Source organism: Brienomyrus brachyistius, chromosome 19, assembly GCF_023856365.1.
Source record: "Brienomyrus brachyistius isolate T26 chromosome 19, BBRACH_0.4, whole genome shotgun sequence".
In the NCBI taxonomy this organism is placed as follows: domain Eukaryota; kingdom Metazoa; phylum Chordata; class Actinopteri; order Osteoglossiformes; family Mormyridae; genus Brienomyrus; species Brienomyrus brachyistius.
Window position 1 is genome coordinate 10,447,024 of NC_064551.1, and position 13,171 is coordinate 10,460,194.

Here is a 13,171-nt window from a genome sequence, read left to right on the forward strand (position 1 = left end):
GACATCAAGAAATACAATTAATACTAACAAAGCCTGCTACTTGCGAATAGTTTTATTGAGTTATGCATAACCACAGAATTCACGTGAAAGCCTGGTTAAACTCAATAATGACGTCACACGCAGACATATTTTCAGTTGTTTATTCCCAAACCCTGTAACACCAATGTACTACACAGCTACTAAGCTATGGTTCAGGCTTTGACATTAAACAGATCCCATTACAATTTGAATTGTGTATGAAGTCTGACAGGAAAAAAAATGGCATTACAAAAATAAGTTAGAACACATCTTAACATCACTACATTGAAAGTCCGTTCTCTAAAGCTCACCCATTCTACACGGCGCACGTGTCGATTATAAACCTGTTGCTCATATTGTTGTGAGTACAGTAAGAAGCATTGAGCTGCATAACAGACATGAGAGCAGAAAACGGTTTCGAGTCTGCAGCTTCCAGAGCACCATAACCAAGGGGACATCCTTCCTGCTTGAGTGAGGTCGCTGCATCGAACTTGCTTTTAAAATATGGCCAGTTTAGCTGACACCGACAGGATAGGGACAACTCAACAACCAGGACTATCAGACTCAAACGTACATGCCAGGCGAATAACCCCGCTGCATGTGAAACAAATATGGGGAGAAATTAGAGAGCCATATTATTAAAAGTTTTTATTGATATTTGGTCAGTACATGAAAAGGGCTGAATCAGAATAATAGGAATTTCACATGGTATATGCAGAACTACACACAAGTCAAACAGAAGTCTGCCTAGAATGGGAAGAAAATAAAAATGAAGCTTAACACCAAGAAACTAAGGACACCCTGAACATTGGCAATGCTATTTAAAATAACTAGACAGAACCTGTGGTGTCATCATTTTGTTGGCCATAGCTGTAATTGCTAGATGCAAAAAAAAAAAAAAATTCTTATCAGGATTCTTAGTACACAAGGGCTGCACTGAACCAGGCATGTTCAAAAGCTTTCAAAGCACTGAAGTGTTCAGTTAAATGGTTTAAAAAAAAAAAAAAACCCTCAAATCTACATTAATCCACTGCTTTTACTGTTCTCGTTTAGCGACGTAATTAAAAGTTTCAACTGCGGCAGAGATACCACGAGAAGCGAAGAAAAAATACAAAGGAAAAAAAAACAAAAAACAAAAAATGATGAGTCCCAGCAACTGTGGACAGTATCCTCAGCCAAAACGTTTAATGACACTATTTGTTGGATATAAAAAGCTGATGTGTAAAGAATGTTACAAAACCGTGCTGTGTGAGCTCGCGCTGGAGTCCAGGCCATTCTGGGCATGGCGGGAACCCCCAGTTCTAACCTTGCCACCGGCCGCCTTATCCTCCTGGGGGTCGGTAGTGGAGTCTGTGTCGTTCGAGTGTTGCGTGAGAGACGCATCGCTCCCCGTGGGCGAGTCCACGCTCTCGTAGCCTCCGCTCAGCTGGTTCATATAGCCGGTCCCCTGCCCCGGCTGCTCCTCAGAGTGGTTGGTCAGCTTGGCCTGGCCACCCGGCGAGGCTGGTGAGTCGTCTTCGATGCTGCTGACCTCCCCGTAGAGTGGGGGACTGCCACCCGCGGGTCCATTGGCCACCCTCCCGCAGTCTTTGGCCGGCATGTCAGACGGGCCGGGGGTGTGGCACGACGACACCTGGCCCTGCTGGGACAGCTGCTGACGTGTCTCCTTAAGCTGCTGCTGCAAGACCAGGATAGTGCTCTGCATGCCTTCCACCTCCTCGTCCAGCTGGATGATGAAGTCGTTCAGCTCTGGGGAGAGAAGCAACGGGGAGAGTGGGATGGTCACCCAAAAAGCTTGCTGATAAAGACTCGGTGCACTGGTACAAGAGCCGCAACTCACCGTCCTGACTACTCTTCAGCTCCTCGCTGTACTTCTTCTGCAGGGCGAGCTCGGCCTCCAGCTGGGCAATGCGGCCCTGTGAGAGCTGCCTGCCCAGCTCCTGGTTCTCCTGAATGAGCATCCGGCATTTCGCCATCAACTTTTTGCCTGTTTGGCTGTAAAGGAGAGGAGCCTGCCATCACACAATGAACCCATCTCCCCACAAAGAAGGTTAAACACCACACCTGCACCAGACGAGCGGCCATGGGCAAAGGCACAAACACCCATGGAATGTTCAAAATGAGTTACCTTTAGGATGCTGCCTTCTCAACCCACCAGACAGCTGTATATCTGTATTACTACACAACATACTGTACCTTTACCTTCAGTACACAACTCAGCATAGCAGACATAATGAAATGTCACACATCTAGAATATGTGAGATAGCAATAAAAATCAACCCATGCAACAAGGAAAATTGTTGGATGAAAAACATCATACTAGATCAATCCATTTCAATGGGGGACCAGCACTGGGGTGGACCTCTTACAGCATCAAACTGCGTGCACAGATATCCATCATGTATGTGGGAAGCAAAACACCCACATGGCCAAGTCTATCAACTAATAAATCCTCCAATCACATCCTCTGCCATTGCAGTTGGGCAGACTAGAATGTGAGTAAATACAGTATTTGCCATTTTGCAAATAAGTGATCAGATGGGCTTCTCTTCCTGCTATGGGGACACAGGACTGGAGGTCAAAATTGGGTGCATAACATCACAGACCAGTCTGTTTAAATTTGCCATTGCAACCATGAAGTTGTACATATAACAAAAGGGCATGATATAATCTATGAAATTGCTCATACAATAATCGGCATATAAATCTGAAAAGTCGGATATAACCATAAGCATCGTAAAATTCACATAAAACTATTTTGACTGGCAGGATTTAAGCCACCATGTAACACTCTGCAAAAGGGTCACATCCTTTTTACCAGTCAGAAAAGCTGAAGTTAAGAGTCCTGGCTCATGAAGAAGCTTTATATTATTAAATAGTAGGTTAATCATTCTGTTAGTAACCACAAGGAATATGGAACATTATGTCTGATTGAGACTAAACATTAAAAAATTATACAGAAATATAGCCAGGAATTACAGGGAAAATGAACAAGTCTTTAAATCCAGTGTGCTCACTTCCGTGTTCAAGGACAGTCTAAGCAAACACACATTTTAAAAGTTGGCAAGACGACGGCAATTTCTCAGACCCGCCAAAACACAGCCAAATTATGACCAGATTCCATAACATTGTTTCAGCAAAGTTTTCAGCACTAATAAAAAAAACATTCATGCATTTTGAGGCCGATACTCGCTTTACCCAATTGTCATTGAAGACATTCAAAAATACCCATTCACTTACCAGGAAGGATGAAAGTGAAATCATACCATACTTTCAAAATGCAAATTTGTCACCTCTAAACCAACCGCTCAGGGCAAAAATCACCAGAGCAAAATTTCCCCACATGCTTTTAACATAAAGCCCATATAATGTCTAAGAATTTCAGAAAATGCACAGTGAAGTAACTAGCTTAGATTTGCAAATGCGAATGTTTTAACAATGCATGTTTTCTAAATATGCACAATGAGAATCATAGCCTTCCTACAGTACAACTTACATTGCAACAGGAATTGAAAGTATCTGAAAGGCGAAGAAAGTCTTTCGAAATGTAATGAACTGATCCGAACAGCAACGCATTCAAAATTGTCGCCCTTTGGAGCTGCACAACAGTAGACACATTCTCACCTGCACGGGAGCCAATCAGCTCACATCTGTACACACTGGCATTGACACAACCTCGGGGCCCAGACAGAAGTTCGCACGGCAGCTCGTCACGGACCCCGACCATGGCGGCTGGCATTTCATTCAGTCAGTTCCCAGATAACACTGGATGAGCACATTTGGTTTTTTTTTTTTTTTTTGGTTGGTTGGTTGAACAAGACTCCCCTTTTTTGCACACCGCTGTCAATGCAACGCATTTGAAGGAAATTAAAAACAAAATGTAAAAATAAAATTAAAAAAAAAAAAAAAAACCAACAACAAAAAGAGTAACTCTACGCGTCTCAGGATAACATGCTCTCTGAGATTATCAAGTCACTTCTTAGGGTCTGACTGGCTTCGGATGACACAGACCTCGAAGGAAGCCGACAGTCTTACGATACTGACTCCCGAGTGCCTTGGATGGTGCAGCTAGTGCAGGGCTCCACTGTAACTTTACTGGAATACTTTACTTGTTCAACTGGGGGGGGGAGAGGTTAAAACTAGGCTCTTTCCTCCATTACTCAGTCTGCAGACAGATCACAGACCCCAAGCTGGAGTCTACCCCCCCACCTCTCCATCACACTCGGTAACATTCTAGGGGAGGGCGAGCATTTGGAGCAGGATGCGACCGCCTCTTCGAACAGTCCCGATTCCTTCAGCTCTCTGAACGAGGGGAGAGAAAGCTGCAAATAGAAGGTGCACCTGACAAATCGGTATGTTACGCGTTATAAGCGGGACAGTACAAAAATGTGGCTTTTTTTGGCTTTAAAGTCTGAGTCTCGTGGTGAACAGAGCATTTCAGCTTTCCCACCATTCCTGCAGAGGGAGAGTCAGGAAGGTCTTGACTGGGAGTATTTGGGTTGTTTACCTATCAGGTGTAAACTTCCAGGCACTCAGTTCATTTTGGGCTTGCTCCAGTTTGTCTTTAGTCTGTTCCAGTTCACTCTTCATTTTAAGGAAAAACAAGTTGATGGCCGGATCCACCATGGAGGACCTCAGCTGGGCGGCGCGGGGCTGCTGCACTTGCTTCAGATACTGGATCTGGGTCTGCAGGAGGTGAGGAAACCAATGAGCAGACAAATTCTTCTCTGGGGGCTAAGCTAACCAACACACCAAAACATCTCATGGAGCAACACCAGGAGATGCAGTCAAGCTATTGGGTCTCCGAGGACCAGGTTGGGAAAACTGCAGTGTAGGGTACTCATTTCACACAAAACACCAAAAATAACTGTTACAGAAAAAAGGTGAAAAAAGCTCCTCAAGAAAACCTTAGCAGAACTTCTCCATCTTCATCCCTGTTCAAGGTACTGAATAGTAGCAGTGATGTTTAAGTGTCAACTGTTCCATAGAGAGATGTACCAATTGGGCCTATCAGGGGTGCCAAAGTTCTCAAATGGGGCATCTTACTCCTAGTGCTTCATCCACACCCCTTTGTTAATGATCACCATCTCTGGTCTGCAAGAACAGTGACTCCTCAATCAAAATCAACAGCTCCAATTACAGTGCAAGTAAGCAACAAAATATTATCTTCACACTGTGTATAGTTGTGCTGTGCTTAGGTGCTGGAAGGAGACATCAAGTGCTTCAGTTCCAAATGCCGTTGAAGGAAGGGCTGAAGCCTTCACTTACCGTGCACTCTTGCATCTCCTGCTCCTTGGTGGCGAGCCGCATGACCAGGATGTTCTCCCTTCTTGCCGACTCCTGCTGCTGCTGCTTCAGCTTCTCCTCTGACTCCTTCAGACCAGTCAGGTCATTGGCTGCAGCAGCGCCACACGTAAAGGAAACAAACATCTTACGATACCATCGGCGAGAGATGTGCCCGTCATTTTTCCGTGCCCCGGCAGATACCCAATAGCAGGGAAACACTGTGAGGAAGAGCGACACTGTCCAAACAAACCGGAAGCATCTTACATATCATGCAATTACTTTTGTATATGTCAGAAAAACAGCAAATAATTACCAACTAGAATATCTTGCGAAAGACGTATTGAAGCATATTTAAGACTAAACACTTCCCCAGCTCCCAAATCACTTATGAAAATGAGCTTACAATTCAGATCTGCATATTTCGCCTCCAGCAACTGGACATAGGCTTCATGCTGCTTCCACCTAAAGGTTAAAAAAATAAAAATCAATCAAAAATTCAAACAGTGAAACAATTAGTGAAAACTTCACTGTGAAGCTAACTTGAAATACTCAATGTCACAGAATAAAGGTAACCAGAGAATGACAATTACCAACTCAGTCTCAAATATCCTGAACCGATGTTGCACACAGCTCAGTACTAAGTGTGCAAGATCAATATGAACATTCCACACTGTAACTTAAAATCCAAATCTACATTTTAGCCCATTTAAATAAAGTTACATGCAAAGCATCAACCATAAGAATATCACACTGTCAAGTTACTGATATTGAATTAGCAAGGTTACTGTGGACAGAAATCAAAACGGTTTAAAGGGAATTCAGCTTAAAACAACACAATTCACTTCCTTACATGGAATTTATTAAAGTGAAACCCAGTATTAAGTGAGGTGAAACTCTGTTCTGTATGGAAAACACACACATTTGTTGATGGCCAAAATATGCATTATAAGCAGAAAGGTGACAATCCCACCAAAAACAAACTATAAACTGCAGCAGACCAAAAGATGCCCCATTTACCTGGCACATAGCTCCTCTCTGGTGAGTGTCTTCAGGTCAGACTCACTAAGGCGAACCTACACAAACATGCAAGAGAAATCAATGAGGCCACTTAATGCAGAGAGGAAACAAGTCAGCAAAGATATTAAAGGACTGTAATTACCTTCTTTGGTAGAGGTTCCTCATTAGTCATTCTGAACTCTGAAGGGGCACGACTAAAGAAGAAACAAAAAGGGGCATTTTAAGACCTATGCATCATTTAAAACGTTTTAGACTATTTGAGAGCCCGTCAGTGCATGAATGCCATCTAGCTGCCCCCCGAATATAGAACACACACCTCCTTCACATAGATGATTCCCCTGCAAAGGTCATTACCCAGCAAAATTACCTAATGGGGAAACTTTAAAAGTAAAATCAGTTATGACTGGCATCTGAAGAAATCGCGAGGTATAAAACCCAGTTTAATAAAGAAATGTATGTGCCACAAGAAATTATAAATCACGGTGAAAAATGCAGGTATGCCGCAATGAGCAATTAATTACAAAATTCCCGGAAGTGGACAGTCAGTAATTCAGCCAGACATATACATGTACGGCCAGCTATTTTGAAAGTGCTGCAGTACCGTTAATTTCAAAATGAACTATACATAATAATGATTCGAAACGAAATATAGCATAAATAACTAGCTACGCGATAAAAGTAGTGTTTTTTTTCCTTCGCATCTCACATTACTGCGGAACACCTATCTGGCCTGGTGCCTTCTTGCTTTAGCGCCTGTTATTTTTTTTAACTAGTACAGCACAGTAGCTAACCGATGCTTCGTCCGAAATTGCATAAATGGGTCGGGGGGGCGCAACTATTAAAGCTTAATAAAAAGGCTCGGATTGCGGCGATTTGGCCGCGATGGAGGCGGCTTATAATGCACTACACCACGGAGCAAAACAGCGCCGTTTCTGTAATCTGGGTGCCGGATGATACAAGCCATCACGCCGTACGAGCACGCCAGTTACCCCCCCCCCGACCCGACCAGAAAAACAAACGCGAAAAACGCACTTTCCCCGCCGCTTACACGGCCAGGCGGCCGGACGCACACAAGGACGGCGACGCGCTTCTGGCCACTGAAGTCGGCCGCGGGTTTCAGCTTTTTAAAACTTGCGATAGCCAAGCCACGTACCTGCCGGTTTATTATATGTTTGTGGCTTCTCGCAGCTACAAAATGGCGGAGAAGGAAGAGACTCTCCCACGACCGAGGAGAGACGCGCTCTCCTCCCTAGCCTGCCTAGCGACACCACGATACCAGCCGAGCGCACTTACCGAGTTCGCTTTAGGTCAGCGTTAGAAAACCTTGTAGCCCGACACTAAATTAAACAATTGCTCGGAGTTATGAGTCTTGCCGAGTGTATTTTTTTTTATTGCATTTTGTCCTACGCCTGTTCGTACGGGACCGTCAGAGGCGCCATCGTCAATGAGGAGGGGACTGCGCCGCAAAGCATCATGGCAGGGAGGCGCGGAACCGCCTGGCCGGCTCGCGCAGCACGCGTGCTATTCCTGCATTTTGTGCCATACCCACGATTATTGCCTGTTTTACCATCTGTTAAATTTAAATGAAGTGTACCAGATCATATAATCTCGTCATGGGATTTTTAAAAAAATAAAGGCTTTGCAACAGTATACAGCATCTGCCAAAATATTTATCGCCCAATCCACGTTCCATTTTTAAAGTTTAAGCTGAAGAATGTAACTTATGAACATAATGTCGGGATACACATTCGTTTTTTTTTTGTTTCGGATTGCACTGTCAACTTCGAGTTCTGATATGCTATTTACCGCCGACATTCAAAAAGTAAAAATTGAAAAGGAAAATAATACGCAATGCGACTTATAACATTATCAAGTGCCACAGGCCCGAGGCTTTTCGTCCCTATTTTGAGTTCAACAAAATGGAGTGGGGTAAACCATAATGATATAGAGGGGGAGTCTGGTGACAAATAAGTGGACATCTTATAAATATCGCCAAATGAATTCAGAAATTCTGAAAAAGAATCAGATAGTCTTAAAATCTCTATTTTGTACACTTCATGTATAATGTGTCTTATAAGATTACAGCATTAGTTATCGTACGTTGAAATGGTACCGTCGCCAGCGAGTTTAAATTGGAATTTCAAGGGCAAGTCGCTCTGCGCGGATAAGGCCGCTGTCGGACTGTCTCTGTTAATCATGCTGCGCAGGTAAAAAAGCAAAAAATAAAAAAACGATAAGGAAACGATTGAAAGTGTGCTGCACTTCATAATAAATGCTGGATAGAGAACTCTTAATGGAAGTTACCTTAATGGGTGTACTCCCGGTAATGTCTTATTGCTAAATAACCTTAGTTCTGGTAAATAGACGTAAAACCGATGATTAGCGAGCTGCGTAATTAGTTCCGTTCATTATCTGAAACCGCAAAATAGGTAGTAAACTCAGTATTTACAGTTTAACGTCTGTTATCTAAGCACCTCACCGGACAGTAGCGTTGCACCACTTTCAGTAATAACTAACCAAACGTGCGACTTCTACATATTATAACAGCTAGTGATTTGCGTAGACAGATTCCCGGACTACCGAAACTGTGGTCAGTGTCAATTTTCATTCGAATACTGATAATCTCTCCTAATATTTACCGGTGTGATCGGAAACCCCGATAAAGTGCCTGGCTTTACACGTAATAAAAATGCGCTATTAAAAGGTTGGAATGGTTAAGATGTCCCGGCGACAGTTCGACAAGAGTGCTGAAGAGGAAATCCCTCGACCGACTGCCCGGTTAAAGACTGGTACAACGCTGCTTCTTTACTAAAACCTCATGAATGGCTTAACTCGTCGTTTGTCCAAAGCCATTGCTACACGCTGGGCATAAACAAAGTGCGAAAGACCAACACCGTTCTTCTTTACAGTGTCTGTCGATTTAAAGTGCTTCTATTTTTTTTGCATTGGTTTCTGGTAAACTTTAACAAATTATTTGATATCTGCATTTATAAAATATGTGAAATACTCTTGTACTTCTGTAGGGATCTTTCTCTGCAGGGGGATAACCTGAATAAATGGATCTTATAAATGTTTGAATACAGGTATTCCTTCTGTCTGCGACCTGCCCTGAGCTACCTGGCATCTAGGCAGAAGCACTCGCTCCCCGATCTTACCTACGATTATGGGGCCCTGGAGCCCCACGTCAGTGCTGAGATCATGCAGCTGCACCACAGCAAACACCACGCCACTTACGTCAACAACCTCAACATCGCCGATGAGAAGTACAAGGAGGCGCTAGCCAAGGGTAAACACTGACTGAAGGGATCCTGCCGATTGAGCTTGACTTCACATTCTTGTGATTTTTGTTTAGGCAGAAAACAGGGTCATTTTGAAAAGGTTATTTGATTGTAACCCAAGGAAACTTGTTTTAGTGGTTTTTAATGTAATTTATTATTCTGTCTTCCAACCTCTCAACAATGGCAGGGATGGGCAAGGCCAGCAGCCTACCCCGAGCAGTTTTGGGTACAGGGCAGGGGAGCACCCTCGATGGAATGCCAGTCTATCAAAGGGCACACACATGTACCCATTCCTGTGTAAAATATGTTATTCGCAGTTTAGTGAATCAGTTGACTACAGTATTATTTTTGGATCAGAAAATGAGAATCCTTCCTGTCAGTGTAAATGCTTTTGTTCATGTGACCAGAAACGAACAAACGAAGAGTTAAGCAGGAAGCTCACTGGAACAGTCCCAGCATCCTGAGAGGGTTCCTGACTTGGGTTGGGAGGCACTTTACAGCATTCTCTTTGTTTCAGGTGACATAACGACCCAGGTGGCTTTGCAGCCAGCCTTAAAGTTTAATGGCGGCGGGCACATCAACCACACCATCTTCTGGACGAACCTTTCCCCAAACGGTGGCGGGGAGCCACAAGGTGAGCTGAGGACCTGCTTGGAAAATCGACCCTATGGTTCATGTATGGAAATGGTAAATGGTTTTGCGTGAATTAGACCATTGTTTCCCAATCTGGCTTCCATTCCATGTTTTTGCTCCCCAGCTGGGAGCAAAAACATGGTCTTTCTGTGGGTCCCTGAGGATCGATTGGGTAAACACTGAGTTAGACCGTTGCTGATTTTTCTTCAATTAAGCTTTCTTAATCTCTTGGGTGGGCAGAGATTGACTTGGTTGGTAACGTGCTTCTCTCACAGGGGAGCTGTTGGAAGCCATAAAGCGGGATTTTGGCTCCTTTGAGAAGATGAAGGAGAAGATGTCTACAGCTTCAGTTGCTGTGCAGGGCTCTGGATGGGGATGGCTGGGCTTTGATAAGGAGAGTGGCCGCCTGCGGATTGCAGCCTGCGCCAACCAGGACCCCCTTCAGGGGACAACAGGTTAGTCAGACCATGTTAGGACATTCAGACCTTCCTGTTTTTAGGATTTTAAAGTCATCCGTCCATCTACGTTGCTTAAAATAACATCTACCACAAAAACTATTTTATCTTTTTGCTTAATCTGTATCTCTCCCAGTGAGATTCACAAAATTTGAACCAATATAATGTGTTAATGCAAGGCATGCTCTCTGTTCTGGAATGACCCACCCCCCCCCCCCCCCCCCCCCAAATGATGCTGGAGGAAAAGAACGGCCTCTGGTGGCCAAGCAGGGTCCTGCAACAGCTTGCCTGGTTTCTCAGACATCCTCTGTCTGAAGTAGACCCGTGGAAGAGGGTGGAGCTGGATTGATAGCTAATACTCTGAGGCAGGCGGTGCCCTGCACCTGAAGACAGGCTTCAGATATGGTCTGGAACCTGATTTTGTAAAATATTTGGATGAGAATTGCAATATTTATGAAAGAAAAAAGTTGAACATTTATCCAGGGGTGGCCAGTCTAATCCAGCGTCCCGGATTGGAGTACTAATTAGAAGACTGATTGGCTGAAGAGTCCTCACACCTGGGTTTGAACAACTGACCTAAAGGTTACCTCAAAGACCTGCGTGCACAGTGGGCCTTTGTGGATACGATTGGCCATCTCTGCCCAAAATTAAACACAGCCAAATAAAACTTACCTAGCAGTAGTCGGTCATAAGTTGCTTTGAGTTTTGCCGACAAAAAGCAATGCAGACAAATCATTTGCTTTGGCTAATATCGTCTCTGTGGAATATTTCCATACAATGGAAGATGGATGTGTTTAGGTAATCTGTTCTTGTTCACGTTTCTGCTCCTCAGTTTTTGTTAAATTACTCTCAGATTTGCCGACCTATCTGTGAGTAGTGTCAAGGCAAGGACGAGAATGGCTATGATTGACACGAAGTGCTCATTCAAAAACTGCAGCAGTAAACTTGACACCGATTTTTAAAAACGTATTAGATAATCTTAAATTCTAACAATCATTGAAACTGCAGAGCTAGCTATGTTTTGCTTCCTGTGTCGGAGTAGAAATGTTTTAGCATAACTCACTGATGGTGTCAACCCAGCTGACTGTGGTGCTTGTGATGTGATGGTTTCATATGCGTAACATGTGATGTAAATACTAACACTGTCCTCTGTGCAGCCCCTTTTCCCTGATGCGGATTACATATATTTAATATGAGAAATATTTTTTTCCTTTTATGGAAAAGGAATAAAACAAAATGCTATACAATAATATAATGTATTGTGGCAAAAATAGATTTTTACAGTTCGGTCTTCTGTATAAAAGCAGTAATATTTTCCCCTGATCATTGTCACAGTAGTGAGGCTTTTTCCACTAGATGTGGGCACTGGAAAACCATAAAACCCGGTGCTTCATAACAGATTGACAGATAAGGAGAGAGAAATATGACTGATGTCATTTATTGGAAGTTCCTTGCTGTGTATTTTATCATTCACTGTAGTTCCTAACCTCCCAAAACTTAGTCATTGCAGAATTGCGGATTTGAAGTTTCTCGTGGGCGGAGTTACTGCGCTTCGCTTTGGGCTGAACCAGTCACTTTTTAACAGCACAGTAATCCCACCCGCAGTAGGTTTAATAGCTTGCTTTCTATGCCAAGCCTCCCGACCGAAACATTTAGTATCCAGTGCCAAAACCTAACCCGTTTCTTTTGTTCTGTTTTGGCGCTTTTGACACTGATCGTTTCAAAATAACATAGACGGTTGCTGAAATGCAAAAGCATTTTTCATTGGGTGTAACTTATACATTCTCATCAGGCCTGATTCCGCTGCTTGGCATCGACGTATGGGAGCATGCCTACTATCTGCAGTACAAGAACGTGAGACCAGACTACGTGAAAGCCATCTGGAACGTGGTGAACTGGGAGAACGTGAACGATAGGCTCCAGGCAGCAAAGAAATGACTGTGATCTATCAAATGGGCAACGCTGCAGGCTGAGCAATCCACTGTAGAGCACCGTGACCTTCCCTGACCCATCTGAAGACCGGTCCTCCCTGAACCTACACGACCCAACATAATCCATCCAGTATATTTCTCATGAGAGAACAACGGCATCAGCTGCTTGGCGAAAATGATTCTGGAGTGCTTTTTGTCAGGCTGACAAGCAGCAGCAACTGACAAAGGTTTAGTTTTTGTTCGTTTGTGTAATTAAAATTATTTGAAACTGACTTGTTTTGCTTCTTGTGTGCGTGTTTTTAGTAATTCAACCCAGGCTTCTAAATCTATAGTCAGGATGTATGGTCAGACACCGGAACAGTGGCCCCGGAGAGACTTTTAATAGGGAAAACATGTCTGGCATACCGAGTTGTTTTTTTTTTTTTTGTCTTTATGATTGGCTGACTTGTCCAGTAGCCTTCACAGCAGGTGAGAAAGAAAACCCTTGAAAATGTTCTGCCATAAAGCACATTCAATCAATAGTCCAATTTGGAATCGTTTTAATTTGCTCTC

The 13,171-nt window shown here is 43.6% G+C and overlaps 2 protein-coding genes across 5 annotated transcripts; one reads left to right on the plus strand and one right to left on the minus strand.

The window, feature by feature from the left end:
• Positions 1–126: 126 nt before the first annotated feature.
• On the minus strand, positions 127–8,187 carry LOC125714771 (WT1 associated protein). 3 transcript variants are annotated; one of them, XM_048985720.1, is made up of 8 exons: positions 7,616–8,187; positions 6,465–6,516; positions 6,323–6,378; positions 5,709–5,767; positions 5,288–5,415; positions 4,527–4,705; positions 1,859–2,013; positions 127–1,767 (listed from the first exon to the last, which is right to left on the minus strand). In XM_048985720.1, exons 2-8 carry the CDS (start codon positions 6,492–6,494, stop codon positions 1,250–1,252), a joined length of 1,125 nt encoding a protein of 374 aa, XP_048841677.1. In that variant the 5' UTR covers positions 6,495–6,516; positions 7,616–8,187; the 3' UTR covers positions 127–1,249. The 3 variants fall into 3 exon arrangements, with proteins under 3 accessions (XP_048841677.1, XP_048841678.1, XP_048841679.1); XM_048985721.1 differs by lacking the exon at positions 7,616–8,187 and adding an exon at positions 7,476–7,550; XM_048985722.1 differs by lacking the exon at positions 7,616–8,187 and adding an exon at positions 6,639–7,318.
• A 198-nt stretch (positions 8,188–8,385) lies between these two features.
• sod2 (superoxide dismutase 2, mitochondrial) lies at positions 8,386–12,891 on the plus strand. Of its 2 annotated transcripts, none has more exons than XM_048985724.1 (5): positions 8,386–8,529; positions 9,406–9,608; positions 10,118–10,234; positions 10,509–10,688; positions 12,481–12,891. In XM_048985724.1, exons 1-5 carry the CDS (start codon positions 8,429–8,431, stop codon positions 12,624–12,626), a joined length of 747 nt encoding a protein of 248 aa, XP_048841681.1. In that variant the 5' UTR covers positions 8,386–8,428; the 3' UTR covers positions 12,627–12,891. The 2 variants fall into 2 exon arrangements, with proteins under 2 accessions (XP_048841681.1, XP_048841682.1); XM_048985725.1 differs by lacking the exon at positions 8,386–8,529 and adding an exon at positions 8,568–9,111.
• Positions 12,892–13,171: the final 280 nt, after the last annotated feature.